At 31.7% G+C, this 16,616-nt stretch overlaps 1 protein-coding gene across 1 annotated transcript; it reads right to left on the bottom strand.

Annotated features, from left to right (window-relative positions):
- Positions 1–2,668: 2,668 nt before the first annotated feature.
- LOC148609960 (neuronal acetylcholine receptor subunit alpha-10-like) lies at positions 2,669–14,182 on the bottom strand. The gene is made up of 7 exons (XM_088541606.1): positions 14,075–14,182; positions 13,199–13,338; positions 10,977–11,021; positions 5,553–5,662; positions 4,322–4,857; positions 3,589–3,785; positions 2,669–3,175 (listed from the first exon to the last, which is right to left on the bottom strand). Exons 1-7 carry the CDS (start codon positions 14,124–14,126, stop codon positions 2,984–2,986), a joined length of 1,272 nt encoding a protein of 423 aa, XP_088397732.1. The 5' UTR covers positions 14,127–14,182; the 3' UTR covers positions 2,669–2,983.
- Between the last annotated feature and the right edge of the window lie 2,434 nt (positions 14,183–16,616).

Here is a 16,616-nt window from a genome sequence, read left to right as displayed (position 1 = left end):
TTAGCTAATACTGATTGGGACAATATTCTGAACTCAAATGATAAAGAATAATTTGTGAACGATGTAACCAGATGTATTTTACATGCAGCGGACTCGTGTATTCCGAATCGTTATGTAATTATTTGAAAAATGAGCCCTGCATAGCTTACATGTGATATGAAAAAAAGTATTCATGCTAAGGCAAAACGTTCTGACTGGAATAAATTAAGAAAATTAAAAAAATAATGTGACGTCACAAGTTAGACTTGCCCTGAGAAATATCGTTCAGATTTACTAAGTCGTTTGTCAGCCAAATCTTAATGGACAATCTGTAATAAGATATCAAGTATCAAACAGTTTCATTCATACGTACCACAATTACTGATTGGTGGTTAATATTCGACGAGATCGACAGAGTAATCAGTCTTAATGACTACTTTGCGCTGCCGAGACACCATTAGATGACACAAAAGCTACACTTCTTGACATTACAATCTATCAAGAACATAAATGAGAAATATCGTTTTAGATGAAAATAATGTCGAAGTTGAACTATCCCAGTACTTAGCGTTATTTCAAAGTGTATGGAGAGATGTGTATGCAAACATGTACAAAACTTTTTAATACAAAATAAAATAATTAAATCCAGCGAATCAGAGCTTACTAGGGGCGACTCTGTCATGAACCAGTTGATATGTTTGTTCGGCGATATAGGGAAAGCTTTAGGTAACGGGAAAGTAATAAGAGTTGTTTTTCTGACATAAGCAAGGCATTCGGCCGCGTATGGCACAGAGGTCTTTTTTTAGACCTTGTTGTTTTTGTTATTTTTTAATGATATTGTAAAAGATATAAATGCCTTTGTTAAACAGTTTGTAGATGACACGAGCATTTATATAACAGTAGCCAACCCCGCAATCGCTGCTGACATGCTTAATACCGATCATGAAAAGATTTCTAACCGGTCAAATCAGTGGTAAGCTAAATTTAACTCGCAAAAGACGGAAACGATAACCATATCCCATAAAACCGTTTAACCAATACATCTGTTTCTATGCATGTCCATAACATTCAAGCAGTTGCTCCTCATGACCATCCTGAATATATTGTGTAGAAAGCTTTTACTAAACTTACTAATTTTTTTGCTCTTGAAGGTGCGTTTGTCCTTGACAGGTATGTCTTGGAAAAATGTACTTTTCCTCTTACTTTTCATACAAATTAGAGTTATGTATGGTGACGTCATTTGGCAAAACCGCATCCAATATCTAGTCAACAAGTTAGGGGGTGTTCAGATAAAACTTATGCGCATTATCTAAGTTATTAGAAACATTTTATCTAAGTACGGTTTTGGAGACACTTTCGTTCAGAAAGGACAAACATCGACTTTGTGTTACATAAGATTATAAACATGGATTCCCATAGTTATTTATGTGATCTTGTTCCTAATTTAGTTCGTTATCCACACGGTCATTTTACTCAGCAAGATTATTAAATTGTTCATTTTGGTACACGCACAAACTTGTACTCTGAATACTTTCTGCCTTCGACTCTCCCACTGTTGAGCAGTTTTTCATTGGATACACGAATGTCTGGTTCATTAAGCATATTTATAAGTAAGCAAGAGTCTCATCACAATTTATGTAAAAAAAATGTCATTATACAGGGACAAGACGAGAACAAATTCTACATCCAAGTCTTTGCATGGAAGCATAAGGAGCATCTGTTTCTTCGAAATTTTGTAGACTTGCCAAAATGTTCAAATTGTTATGTCAAATCAACCAATCAACCTATTATATTTTTCAATGTCATAAGTACGTCTAGCCTCGTACTATAACTTAAAACACACTTAATTACCCCATCGATATAAATTTGTTAGTGCATGTGTCAGATATTCTAACATTGGATGAAAATATTTATGTATTTACGCTTGTTCAAATATACATATATATACAAAATAATATTATTTTTCTTTATATTTAATTTCTTTAATAAAAGTTTGTTTCCGAATCCTGTTTGTCAAACTTTGTTTGAGGTCTATTATGTACATATGTTTGATATTCATATATAAAATATGTTTAAACTGAATCATACATTATATCAAAGCTTGCGGAAACTACTATCTAAACTGTGGTTGACTCCTAACAATAAATCTTTTAGAACAAGGTTATGTTACTACAAGATTAAAGTTATCACTACAAAAGTTTTATGGTCTTTATGTTTATACCAAGAGAATCTTTTGTTACACGTGTCATTGTTTTGCTCTCCTCATTCGTTTACCCCGGACGAGACATTTATGATAAATTGGTTGAGTGTTATTTTTTTTTAAAAGCAGAGGATTCTTGCCTTACTGGTGCAACTGGTTCATGCGCCAAGCTTGATATGGAGTCCGGGATATTTACTTTTGTTTCTTTGTACATATTTTGTTTTGGTTATTTTTTTTTAATTTTTATCTTCTTCATATGCATCAGATTTGATCAAATTGATTTGATTTCTATTATTTAGTTTAGGATCATATAGATTTATGTCGTTTATTGTATCATTTTTTCTTAATTTTTTGCTCTTCAATTTGAATTTTATGGGTCTATGTAAACATCTTTTAAACGATGTGTTTTTCACATCAAGGTGGATTCAATCCTAGTAAATTCCATACATAATATAGCTAAGTTTACCATGTATGAAAATCGTGGCTGTCAAAACCTGGTGATTCAAAGGAGTTCGTGGTAGCAAAACAGGGATGGAGCAAAATTTTATTTCAAATTCAATATAATTTCACAAACACATGTTGATACAGATCTCACCTTTACACATGGAAATGGACTTGAACAGAATAAATTTGATAGCCCCAATTGTGTATATTGTTGATGAAAATCGAAGTTGCTGAATTTGAACTTAATTCTACACACACCCATAGTTTACATCTAAATTAACTAGACTCAGTTGTAAATGAGGTAGATATATTTTATACAAACTTTATTATGAAAATTATGAAAAGAAAACGGAAAATACTTTACACCGTTTTGTTCATCATTTTGTTCAATACAAACCCAACTCCAATAATTAACGTGATAGTAAACAGTACAATCCCAATCCTATCAATAGCGACAGAAAAGGACTGCCACAACACAGTGTTCCTTGGTTCTGTAGTATAAACAGGGTCCCTTGGCTCCTTAGTAAAAACTGCTTCGTCTTTTGCATGAACCTAAAGTACATAAACAGTTTGATATTAATAGCTTTTTGAAGCTTAAAATATACATGAGATGTATTTATTGTGGCGTATTTGTAGTCAAAACAAATGCCAAACATGCAATGATACATTAAAAGCAAACTCTCGATTCCTCTGGTGTCGTGATACTTATTGAACATATTATAATATCAAATATTTTTTTCCCAACTATTTGTATTACATTAGAATGATGCAACATTAATACTGTTGACCCAAAACTTGCGCGGTCGTTTTATGTTCGCTATTTTTGCGGTAAAAAACTGTAAGCGAAATTAAAACTATCGTGAATATTTCTCCCAAGAGAATAAAAAAGCACTGTAAAAACCTCATATCACGTTATTTGCTAATGCACAACTAAGTAAATTCTTTTTTATTAAATTTGTTCTTACTTTTTTACCGCACAAGGAAGAAATCCAAGTTTTGTTTCCTGGGAGAGTCACTTGTGTGACATAACACAGCGGCCCCACAAGATAGTCTTTCATCCATCTTGACATGACACGTTCTCCACGATAATAAATGTTGATGACAATTACTTGTACGATGGTTGATACAGCAGACAAGCCAAGAATGAAGTTAAAAAAGAACACTGGAAAATAATTGATCAATTAACTGTATAAAAAGAACTGAAATAGACTGTTTTTTCATATTTTTTGTTATTTAGACGACAAAAATTAATGAGAAATGATATTTCATACTTTAGTCTTTGTTTAGTTGTTAATGATGAATGCAACCTTTTAAACCATAATGTATATCGTTTTTCAATCATTAATTAACCATTTAGTGTAATACTGCGAAACCTGTTTTAACCAAACCAATTTTGTACTGTATTTTTTGTTCGGTTAAGATAGGTGTTTGTCTTTTCAGGTTCAAAATACATTTAAATTGATTCGAATTGATTCAAAAATGCCTTATTTTGACAGATTTTGTGTATATTAGGAGTTCATTTCGGGCAGGGTTTTTTTTCTGTACAAAAGAATAAAAGAGGCAATAACGGTTTGCAAAATCAGATGAAATTTTTTTTATAACCAGGATTATAGTCTGATAAAATGTGTGTTTTGTTATTATCGAATTTTATACATGTTATCGTATGAGTCTATAGCAAATGATATACATTTCACTTACTGATCCATGGCGTAGCATCAGCAGAAGGTGGTAGTTTATCAGCGACAAGTAGCTGAAAGACAGACATTGCCAGCATAACCGTTATGACCAGTGACACCTTCTCGCCCGAGTCAACCGGCAGGAAGTATCCTAAAACCGTGAGAATGGTAATCATGATGGACGGAATTAGAATATTTGTGACGTAGTACGCAGGTTTTCTTTGAAGGTGGATGTAGAATGTAACATCAGGGTATGGAGCCGGGCAGCATATGTACACGATGGTGTGTCTTTTCGTTTCAACTTTCGGAATGATCCACTCCACATTAGGCTTCATGTTAGAAACGTCTCCTGGATTTGGATTCGGATAAATATCAATATCTAACCCATGGTGATTCCATGATCCAAAAATAAGTTCGCATATTTGCGTGTCGAATGGAAAATTGGCGACGTCAATTGGACATAGAGCTTGGAGAACAGATGGAAAGTTGTAATTGACTGTGCCATCTGAGAACACATGTGCTCTGTAATCTTTTATTCCAGGAAACTCCATTGATGTGCTGAGAACAGAAAAAGTTATCTAAAGTTAATTTCTTTTTACCTGAATTAAAATACTTTTTTTACTCTTCTGGTGTAAAGAGTGTCTGTAGTATTTAACGATAATTACATTTTTACAGTTCAATATGTATCGACAACCAATTCTAAATCGAACTTTAACGTGTACATTCATTTCATGTACATAATGTTTACCTCATTTATCTTGTAGGTTTTTGTGTTGGGGAGCTCACTTATTTTTGCCAGAATCTTACAGTATTATACTCACTTGCAACATGACGAATGCTGCTGACAGGGCAGGACATGCTCACCCTTTCGTTGGTGTTACTCCCGATTTATGTTAATATTGCTAGTGCTTGAATATTTGAGTGACGTCTTGTTTCCTTTGTCTTCAGTTTCATGTGTAATCTATTTTATTCGGTTCGCTACTTTTTGTATGTAGACCGGCTTCATGTTTCAGGCCATGATTTGGGATTTCGACGTATTTGAATTAATCAACTGCTGACGCTTTGGTATTTTTTGCTGATATTTTATTTTGTAATACTGTAAGCGCGATGGATTTTCGACAAATACAACTTTTTAAAAACATTATCAGTTCACTCTACTGTTCGATTCTGAAAGAACAAAATTAAACAATGTAATCTAACTTCAAATGAATTTCTTTAGAGTGACTATTTCAACAACGTTATACAAAATGTACCTATCATAAAGAGTTAGGTCAGGCATCCATATCCGTTTAATTGGTACAATTATGCTCTCTTTTCCTCCAAAGTCATTTGGGTCCCACTTTAGAAGACAATCATTCCATTTCTGTAAATAAATTATAATTTCTAAATATATGTTTTACTACAATTGATAGAGACTTAACTACTGTTTAATCAAATATATGTAATACATCTTTTTTTAATTTCCATTTATTCTCTTGCTTGTTTCTTCATAAGACAAAATGAATATCGTAAAACCGGAAATCTTTGCGGCTCTTTAATTTGTGGGTTATTTTGCAGTTGCCAATTCAAGAAATCGCAAAAATATGAATCGTAAAATTGCTGGTGGATCACAGGGTATTCCTCAACTAAGTATTGAGACTTTACCCACAAGTTTTAAAACTATCGTGAATATTTCTTCCAAGAGAATAAAAAAGCACTGTAAAGTAAAGTTATGTTACATTTGTATATATGGTTATGTATGGTAATACTATTCAAATAAAAATGTGGGGATACAATCAATGGCAAAAATATAGGAAAACACAAATTACAAAGATATGGTGAAACCGTCAACGGCTACAATATTGTGCAGATTCCCATAACAAAGATAAAAAGAATAACATTTTGAAATGATGACCACCATAATAAAATTCTACGAAAGAAACAATGAAATGAAAACAGAATACGTCCCCACTACATGAACACTTCCCGTCAACTAACAGAGTTTACATTGCAGATTAAATAAAAGTCTGTAAAGATTTTACAGATATGCTAGGAAAACAAAAGAGACAATTAAATTAACATTAAACAAAAAATAATGAAATTTAAATAGTCTGTAGGAGATTTATATATGAAACTCCAACAGACTATAGTAAATATTAAACCAAGCAACCAAGCATTTATTCTAATTTTTTTGTGATTTATATAACATTTATCTGATTTTGAAACCAATTATCAAGGTTGTTCAAACATTTTAATGTATATTTTCATGCTATATCATTTACAAGAATTTATTGTGCAACGATTATGTTCATGTAACAAAACTATATGGTACTAATTCGTTCGAGTTTTATTGAAATGGTGCAAACTAATGGTTATTTTCTTTTTAATTTGTAGAAACTCTGAAACACAAATTGAAATAATTGCTTTTAATCATACCATCTTGTATAAACAATACGACAAATATATTCCTGTTGATACTTCTAACTGGGAATGATTTTATTGCTAAAATCTATGCTGCTAAGTTTCTCATATGCTATAAATCAGTGCATTCGTTTGCACTAGAAATCAAATGTTGGTATGACACCTTTCTAACATTTTACAGAAATGACTATGCAAAAGTGGATAAATAGAACAAATTACTGTTATGCCTCGGTGATAACAATTTTATTACATGTTTTCATAATTTACGAGAAACCTTCACATTCACAGCATCTTTCAGTACCAGGCGATATACAATTCATACACTGCCTATGGTAAAATGATTCATGTTGTGGAAAAACCCATGGAACAAACGATGCTTTTTAGCTCTACAAATACTATATTGTTATGTGACAATAGTCTTTTCTGTATTTAAATCTGTACTTTTGAGAAACCCACACATAAAGCTCCCGCTAAAATCAATAAAAAAAAAAAATCAAGAATGATACCTCTTGCAAAGTTTTAATTTCATGTAAAAATTATATAATTTTATTCTCAAAAGGGAAACGCCCTACTAAAAATCTAAGAATGCTTATGCGGTAGGTAACTGATTCTGAACAAGAAATGTTATATTTTTTATAGGAATCATAATTTAATACTGTATATGTTGAATGGCTTATAAGAGTATCAGTTAAAGAAACAAACTCGTTAATTGTTATTAGAAACACCAGATGAACTCAGTTCATTTAAATGCTTCATCATCAATATAAAGATGTTTTTATCTTAGAATATGACGTGAAATTAGCTTGGATTGATATGAAACGGATGAACTTTTTTTTTAATTCGTCATGTGCCATCAACTGCCTTGTATTTGCTTGGGCACCATCTTAAGAGAGATTCTGAGAAAATAAGTTTAAGCTGAAAAAGCCATGGGACAAATATTGATACGATTTTCATATCCACATAAGTTAAAAAAACCAACAGGTCTTAATATGCAAACCATATTTGTTCATTTCAAAAATACTTTATATCTTTAGGGTTATGACTTCATTCCCCGACAAGTTATATCACTCTCATTTTAGACGTACATCAGTTAAGGAATAGTATTCCGCTTTGTAAAATATAGTTACCATGCACATACATTGAATATTAATATGCAATATCTAGCCATTTTAAAAAACGTTAATGACTGTGTTGCCTTCAAACTGAACGCTTTCAAATGTGTGGTCGCAATCGTCTACAGTACATCTTATCAGTCATGTGTATGCATCTTTATATCGGTCTGTGTTTATGTTCGGTATTTTGATTCCCTTTTTTATTTGATAAAACTGTTTCAATCGTCGGAATATTGATATCTAATACACCTTTATCTTACTATATACATAGACAATGGTGCATCATTATATAAGAGTAATCAAGGGAACCAAGGTTATAGCGGTAATCAAAAGAATGTAATCCAGGGACAAAAGCCAGACGTGGAAAACAGACATTCACAACAAAGAACATAAAGTAACTAAAATCATACATACAAAGTAACAAAGGTAAATGAGCAACTCGGACTCCACTAAAAACTGGGAACATGGACTAGGTGCACCGGTAAGGTAAGCGTCCTCTGCTTTTCTAGAAACACCCGCCGAGTTGCTCATGAAAAGTCAAGTCTGGGGTAGACAAACGAGGAAAGGAATACTATGACCCGTTGAATAAATCAGTTTTCATGGTGCAGATGGATACACCATAACGATCCACGAGTTCATGATGACGACCATAAAACTTCTGTAGTGATGACTTCAATCGTGTAGCAACATAATCCTGTTCCAGAAGCCTATTTGTCAAAGTTCTAGCGCGATACAAAAAGTCTGTGTAGTTTCGGCAAGCTCTGGCATAACGTATGAGTTGTGATATGAACACTCCATACGCAGGAGCCGAAGGGATGTTGCCACAGATGAAAGGAAAGTTAACAATTCTGAATGAAAAGTCATCACGTTTGTCGTAAAGTTTACTTATGACTTTTCTCGCATACAACTTTCGTAATCTTCTGTGAGCGCCCAAATTATTTTCTAATATGTGTCAGCATAATTATTTACATAGTAAGAAATTTCCATCAATGGATTTTCATTGCTTATCGACTACAAATTCATCGGTACACAACATTAAGACCACTTTTAAACATACCATTCGGATAAAATTCAAACCTGGCTTCATTCTTATGTAAAGATCCCTCGCTTGCATAACATTTAACTTCCACTTGTGTTAATAGTATTACCTCTTTCTAAATCAAATACACGAATTCACGTGAAATTTGCAGAATATATCACAAATTTTTGGCTGAGAAAATCCATTTTAAAAAATATTCGCAATTGACTACGTGAAATAATGTACTAAATATGCATTTGCCTTGAGTGTAAATATTAATCACATATTCATTACAATTTAAATTACTTTTATTATCGTAAATGCGAACAATACATTTACTCTGTTTACATAGTTAAGTAATTATTTTTCATACATGTCTTGCAGTTTTTTGTAAGGTCACCAAATTGTGATAATAAAGTCATGGCTGTAAAGTTCATATCGGTTTATCCTAAACAATTGTGTGGGTTTTTTGTGTGTGATTAACGTAAGTTTATTACCGAAATATTTACTTATTGAATATTGGTTTATTCGACCATATCATTTATGTTGAAAACAGTAGTATAATTAATCATTTTATTTTAATTTTCTTTCTTTTATTTATTTTTCTGGTTTTCCCTTCGTGAGTCAAAGTTTTTATTATTGTATTATTTACATAATTATCAACTGAACAAGCAAATTCAGATCAACCATATCGGTCATGATGGTCTCACTGCATGATGCTTTCAAAATGACTTTACTTTTTTAGCGATGCACACATTTAATGAATAATCGGTTATGTACATTATTGATTTTGATAATTGAACTTCACCTGTATATTATGGTAAAAAGCATTTGTGAAAAGTTTCAAAACAATCATGCAGTGATTCGTTTCAAACTTAACATCTTGTAACCGTTTGGGAAAAACAGAACGACGGACGTATATGATATATTTGTTGTTTATTAAAACTTACTACCAAACATTGATTATTCATATGAAAGTTGATTTAAAATAAGCTCTCACCAAAATATACCAATTTATTGAGAATATTTCAAAAGTATGTTTTCTAGAAGCGTAACGTTTCAAGACAAAGCGATACTCCGATCATAATACGTGGGCTGAGAAAATGTAACCCCGTGTCCCCCTATTCATCAATCAAAATGTGTTTTTCAGGTACCTTCAAACCTCACATTTATAAATCATTTTGTCGCCAAAAATTACAATGAAGCATTTTTTGTAGTTTTGGACACATTTTACAGATAGTTGAGGCAAAAATACAATTTGGTTTTTTTTCGATTCTTCTTACTAATTCTTTCGAAAACAAGAAGTTAACTAACATATGTCAGCCAAATTTCTCAAATTTCTAATGATATCAATCAAAGTACGGTTACACTCATGATTTTGGATAAAAGTTAGCAAACAAATTCCTTTTTTTATTATTTTATAATCACTGTGACCAGAAAATGGATATGTTAGCTCCTGTCCTGGATGAAACATTAAAGGTATATTCACCATGCATGTATAAGGGGTACATTTGAATCAAATACATGCAATTTGTGCATGCTCCAAACGATTACTATTGGAGCAGATTATAGTGGGTACATTTCTGTTGTCTAAATATTGAAAAAAAAGTTTGATGGTGCATTAATTTGACTCATGTGTAAATAAGTTTTTCGGGTTTAATGAGTAGAAAATTAAAATATCTATCGAAAGATACCAATTTTGAGTCGATTCGATTGAGCAATAACTTGTACAGTCGATTTTACATTCATTTTTCTCCAAAACCATACATGTTCCCGCCACTTTATTATTTATTTTTTTTTTTTTTGGTATTATTACCAAATTGAGACAACATGACATTTATTTATGTTTAGTTCCTGAAGATGGTACGTCCTAGGAAGACTTAGACACTCGAACAATAGATTAGTTGGGTACACATACAGGCTTATACTGAAAAAGATTCCGAGAATATTCTTTTACGACAAATTAATTCGGTAATGGGAGGAATATAGTACCTGAAAATCATCATCAATTTGGTGAGTGGGGTGCACGGTGGACCCTCGCAGCACATAGACTATTATACTTTAGATGATGAGAAGACACTAAAAATGACGACAAGGTTGTTACGTTCATTTTGTCTAACTTTGCAAAGATATTGTTTTGTACTTACCAATCGCATCCACAAGTTCACTTTAAGTTCTTGATTTGGTTCATCCTAAAAACGTATTCATAAGCTGGATTAAAAAATTAAAACGGTTATCTGATGATGCCAAAAATGAACCATTGCTATTTTGTGCTACGATATATACCATTCAACTAAAACAAGCTTATCTTTTTGTTCTTTCTATACCACATTCTCAATTACTTGAAATTTCTAGATGCGTCTTTTCCCTGCTGTTTATTGTTTTAATGCTCTGTCCTATCTATATTTTACTTTTGGTGTTTGCCCCTTAAATCCGATGTTAAGTTGGTATGTTTGTTTGTGAATGCTTGTCTCTGTAATTTCATATTTATTTTTTAAACCAAATTACAAGTCTTTGTAAACTACACCAATCTCTCCTCCACACCCCTATATCTGCTTCCTGATTATCGACGTATCACTCCGTAACATTATAGAATTATACTATACATGATATGATTTTTTTAACATGACATAATGACAAACAATCACAATCCGTGAAACTTTTTGTTTTACTATACTAATTTGCATTGAAAGGCAAAACTATGTACTGAGTGTGGCAGAGGTGTTAAGTAGGAGTCAATATAAAACTCAGACACTGTCCATAGTAAAGTGATTTTTTTTTATTAAGAAAGACCACCAAACTAACAATGCTTTTTCAATCTACATATGTTATATTTTTTACATAACGCTTGTCTTTTCCATATTAAAATGTGTACTTTTAAGAAAATCATACATATACCGCCCACTAAAATCAACCAAATCGAACCAACTCAAGAATTATAACATGCAAAGTTCTACTTTCATGTACAATTTATATCAATTTTATCTCACAAGAGCAACACCCAATGAAAAACTACGACTTTTTATGTGGTTTGTAACTAATTTTGAATAAGAAATAAAAGTGAATTAGGTGGGTTTTTGACATTTATGAATTCCTGACTGATTGTTAAAAAGACTGCTACTTAAAAATGTGGCATAGTGAATCTACCATCCGTACATTAAATTGAAACTAAACATGTTGAGTTGTGTGGGTGCGTTTGACACTAATTGATGTTTGTGCAATTGCTCTCAATTATTTCTTCTTTTAAGAAATTTTGACACATACGGATAAGCTATCCTATGAGTCAGTATGCAATTTAACAAACGTATTTGCTATCATAAATAATGGAAATGCAATTCAACAGCCGACAATTTTTTTACTTAATTTGAATAAAGCCGTAGAGTGGCAGTACTTCATGACTGGCTTTGGGGTATTTTGTAGCGCACAGTTGTAAAAATAATACCACTAAATATAATGTAAAGCTTTGTCTATAAAGAACTTATCTATTTGTTTATTAATAATGTGATGTATTGAAACGGAAAAATGTTAGACTTCTTTTAGCATAGGCCGTGTTTCTGCTTTCAAAGTTCAAACAACCACTTCCTTACTGCTGATTTAAGTTCCGAAATAGATCACTTCTAATAGAACGGTTTTGAGCCACTTATATGTAAGAGCATATATTTATTAAGAACGTCGTTCCTAACTCTCACTATAATGTGCACAATGGTACACAGAATTAAAATTGACATGGATATATGGAACCAAAATCGAAGAACCGTTTAGTCTTCTTAAACATTTTTGTGAAACAAGTTTAAATAAAATGTGTAATGTTAGCCAGAGTGTTTGAATGGTATCAGCAACTCAGTAAGACTCAAAGGTAAATTGGAACTACACGTAATAAATAAGACGATACGATGTCAAAAACAACTTGTATGTCATATTCTATAGAAATACTCAAGACACTGCTCTCGCGGTTTTATATATATATATATGTATTTATTCGCATATCGGAATTAAAGCTTGCTTTCTATAAAAGCAGAGGACGCTTACCCTACCGGTGCACCTGGTCCATGCTCCCAGTTTTAAGTGGAGTCCGAGTTGCTCATTTACTTTTGTTCCTTTGTATGTATGATTTTAGTTACTTTATGTTCTTTGTTGTGTATGTCTGTTTTCCATGTCTGGTCTTTGTCCCTGGATTACATTCTTTTGATTACCGCTATAACCTTGGTTCCCTTGATTACTCTTTCAAAATATCAGTTTATAAATAAATATAACATATGTTGTAAACGTATCAAAAAGTAGGAGAAAAATCGTATATTTTTTACAAGTCTGTATGAATATGAGAAAAGGTCCTATTTACAAAGACAAAGATAAATGAACATTTACGTACCAATGAAATTATCTGGCGCACAGCAATACCGATTGTCAAATTGACCAATGTAACGTTTTCACAAATTGGTCTTAAACCGCTGTCATAGTCTTTAAATAGGATATCAGATAAGTTTTTGGACAAATTTGAGGTTTCCACGGCTGAAAATATAATACTATTACAAATAAAGTATCAAGTACTAACATGAAAAGGGTAAAGAATTTTGATGATAATATATCTGATCTTTTTAAATTTACAATTAATCTCTTACGAGACAAATTAAGAACTAAAGAAGAGCTATATTTTATCTACAATTCGGAAGAAAGAATTACTTTCTACTACAGTTCAATTACAGCTGAGCGATATCGAATATGTGTGGGTGGTTTTCTCTAGAAATTTAGGTTATAAACAGTCATTTATACAATAACTTTAAGAAAATACTGGAATATGAGCATTTTAATCGTAGTTTTCATTGGAATTGTATAAGGTTCTCCTAAGCAAGAAATATAATATGTTACCAAATACAAAAATACCAAAAATATATATATTGCAGATTTCGATATTCTGTGCATGTGATTGCAGGTGTGATCTCACTGAGAGGTCTACCATGTGCAATACAATGACTGAAACCTCAGTATTTTACCTATTTTGAAATTTGTAATACTGCAAATTTCGATAATGTGATGAATAAAATCTGATATAATTCGGGGTCAAACATGACATATATTTCATGATTATACTACCCTTGTCTACCGAGTTTTGTATGTGCAAAATGAATACTCTGTCCAGTCGAACAAATATACTTTACTCAAACAAAATTTCTTCTTAGATTTATTCAACTACTAATGTCAGATATATAATAAAACTAAACATAAAAAAATTAAACTGGCGACTTACCTGTGACCAAAAATTGCAAAACTACTGCAGAGGCAATCATGATGATCCTCATTTTCACAAAATAATGGACGAAATACAAAAACTAAAATTGTTTTTCTCGGTTGCAGTCATTGGATTATCATTTTATCTTTTTTTTTTTTTCGGGATGAGCAAATACTATTATAAACCTATAAATTAGGATCAATAATCACCTTTTTTGTGATGACAGGAAAACGTTAATTCTGATTATATGATCCATCCTACCATTTCCCAAGAGACTACAAAACATATGTTGAAATAGATTTTGTTTAGTTTGCATCACAGTTTCTAATCGTTTGACTGATTCTACAAGAAGCAATTTTTGACGCATAACAAAATAATTTAGAATTCAATGACTTGTCACGGTTGAAATGTTTACACATGGGAGAATAGTTATGCATTTAAATGATCAGTATTTTAATTACTTATTTTTAGTATATTCTAGAATGAAACATTGTTTTGTCAGTTGTTGTTCTACCTTGTCATATTTTGGGTATTGTCAATAAGAAGGGAAAATACAATTTAGTATTTACCTTTCCATGTGTATTTAGTTTTCATTCATGTGTTAATCTCTGAACTCTTATTGTCTTATTTTCGTCTATTTGATTTTCATTTTATTTTATCATTTTTGTTTGTATGGGAAAGCGTTAATTTTAACATGTATTTGGTAATGATTTTAAATATCCGAATTTACTGTCATGTTTGCAAATTCGATATGTACTTTTTCCACAGTGTTATTTCACTATGAATCTTTTTTAGAATTATTTTGCGTAGGTCAAAAATAATATTGACTAGTGTATCCTGTACCTGGAATCCCCTGATATATTAACGAGAATAGGTACATGTATGGTGTATATGTGAGAGACAGCAACCCCACCTGTGTGAAAATATCAGCCAAAGGCTGTCCATAGGTCTTCAATGAACGACGACAAACCCTCATACCACAGGGCAGGCTGTAAGTGGCCCAAAAACATTATCATACTGAGGTAGAGGGAAAAAGTTGCTCATTTTCCTCTGCATTAATTGATTAGTTGTCCACGTTTCCTTATTACATGTATGCAGAAATTATTTGAGAAATTAATATCAAACAAAAATAAACCGAAAGAGCTGTTATTATGTTTTGATTGTATTCTATTTCATTAATTTTGTTTCTAATTTGATATGATTAAATGCTTTATTTTATTTTATTTATTGTCCTTATGCCTTCGTGAAAAATGTTTCTAATTGTGTAGAAATTTTTAAAACATATCCTCTTTTGAATGGAACCTCTTAGCAATAGTACTACTTAATGTTTAAGATATCGGAATTTATTAAATGGCAAAACTGACGAAGAAAAAGAAATGCAAACTACTTGGAATTGACGATATTATGAATACTATGCATTTAATATGAATTGATTCAGTTGTAACAAAATTTGATGGGGTTAAACTTCGATAATAGTAATACTTTTATTGTTGAGAATGTTGAACAAATGAGTATGATTAAAGAAAAGAGATAACAATTCGATGTAAAAAAAGTTGTAAATATCATCCTACGCCATAAATTAATTTTGTTTTGTGTGTTTTCTGGAATTTTTTTCATCTCTCTTGTGTGTGTGTGTGTGTGTGTGTGTGTGTGTGTGTGTGTGTGTGTGTGTGTGTGTGTGTGTGTGTGTGTGTGTGTGTGTGTGTGTTATTTTTTTTTACTGTCATGTGTATGTGCTTGGTTTTTTAAATATTTTAATTTTTCCGATTGTTTTTTTTTTATTTGATTACTTCCAAACAGGGACTGCGGCACAATTTATGTTTGCGGCGTTGTGATAATAAACAAGATTTTACAAACACTTAATAGGATATGCAGGTCCAGTCATGTGATACCGTGGTTATTGAGAATGGGTCATTATTTATCATTCAAACGCAAGGACATTCGTCATTGACATAGAGTTGAGTTAAATACTAAAAGCAAAATATCTTTTCGTGTAAACATACTTATAGAAAATGCCAAAATATCGTTCTACATAGTAGAAGGCTAAGAAAAACAAAGAATGCCAGAAATATCTGCGTACTAGACTCCTGAGTCAGGAATATGAGGAAATACGTATCAAAGGCCTCTCACCAAAATCTTTTTCAGATTTCAGTCCTTGGTTGAAAATTATTTAGTTTTTTTTCTAAAACAATGTGTAATGATTTCTTTTTGTAAATTATTCTTTGTACTGATGTGATCACTCATTTAACGATTATGTCACTATAGCATGCAAATGGTATTTAATCACCAGTTGTATGTTGACGCCAAAATTATGGTATGAAGCACTGTAAAACCAAGATTTAATCCACCATTTTGTTTGAAATGCCAGGACCATTGTCATTAAGATTTAACTTGTGCGCGGATCAAGTACTTTTGTTTTAATGATATTGAAGAAGATTGTGTATCCTTTTTATTAAGATTTCAAAAGAAAACATCTTTTACAAATTACTGCAGCTGTTTTATCCAGAATGTACTAGACTAGTATGCAACACTGAAAAATGTATTTATAGGAAAAATACAC

This window comes from Perna viridis, chromosome 8 (genome assembly GCF_037379345.1).
Source record: "Perna viridis isolate PV_CMFRI_1.1 ecotype Kerala chromosome 8, ASM3737934v1, whole genome shotgun sequence".
Classification (NCBI taxonomy): Eukaryota; Metazoa; Mollusca; class Bivalvia; order Mytilida; family Mytilidae; genus Perna; species Perna viridis.
The sequence above is the reverse complement of the archived record's forward strand: the minus strand, read 5'-3'. Positions and strand labels throughout refer to the sequence as shown.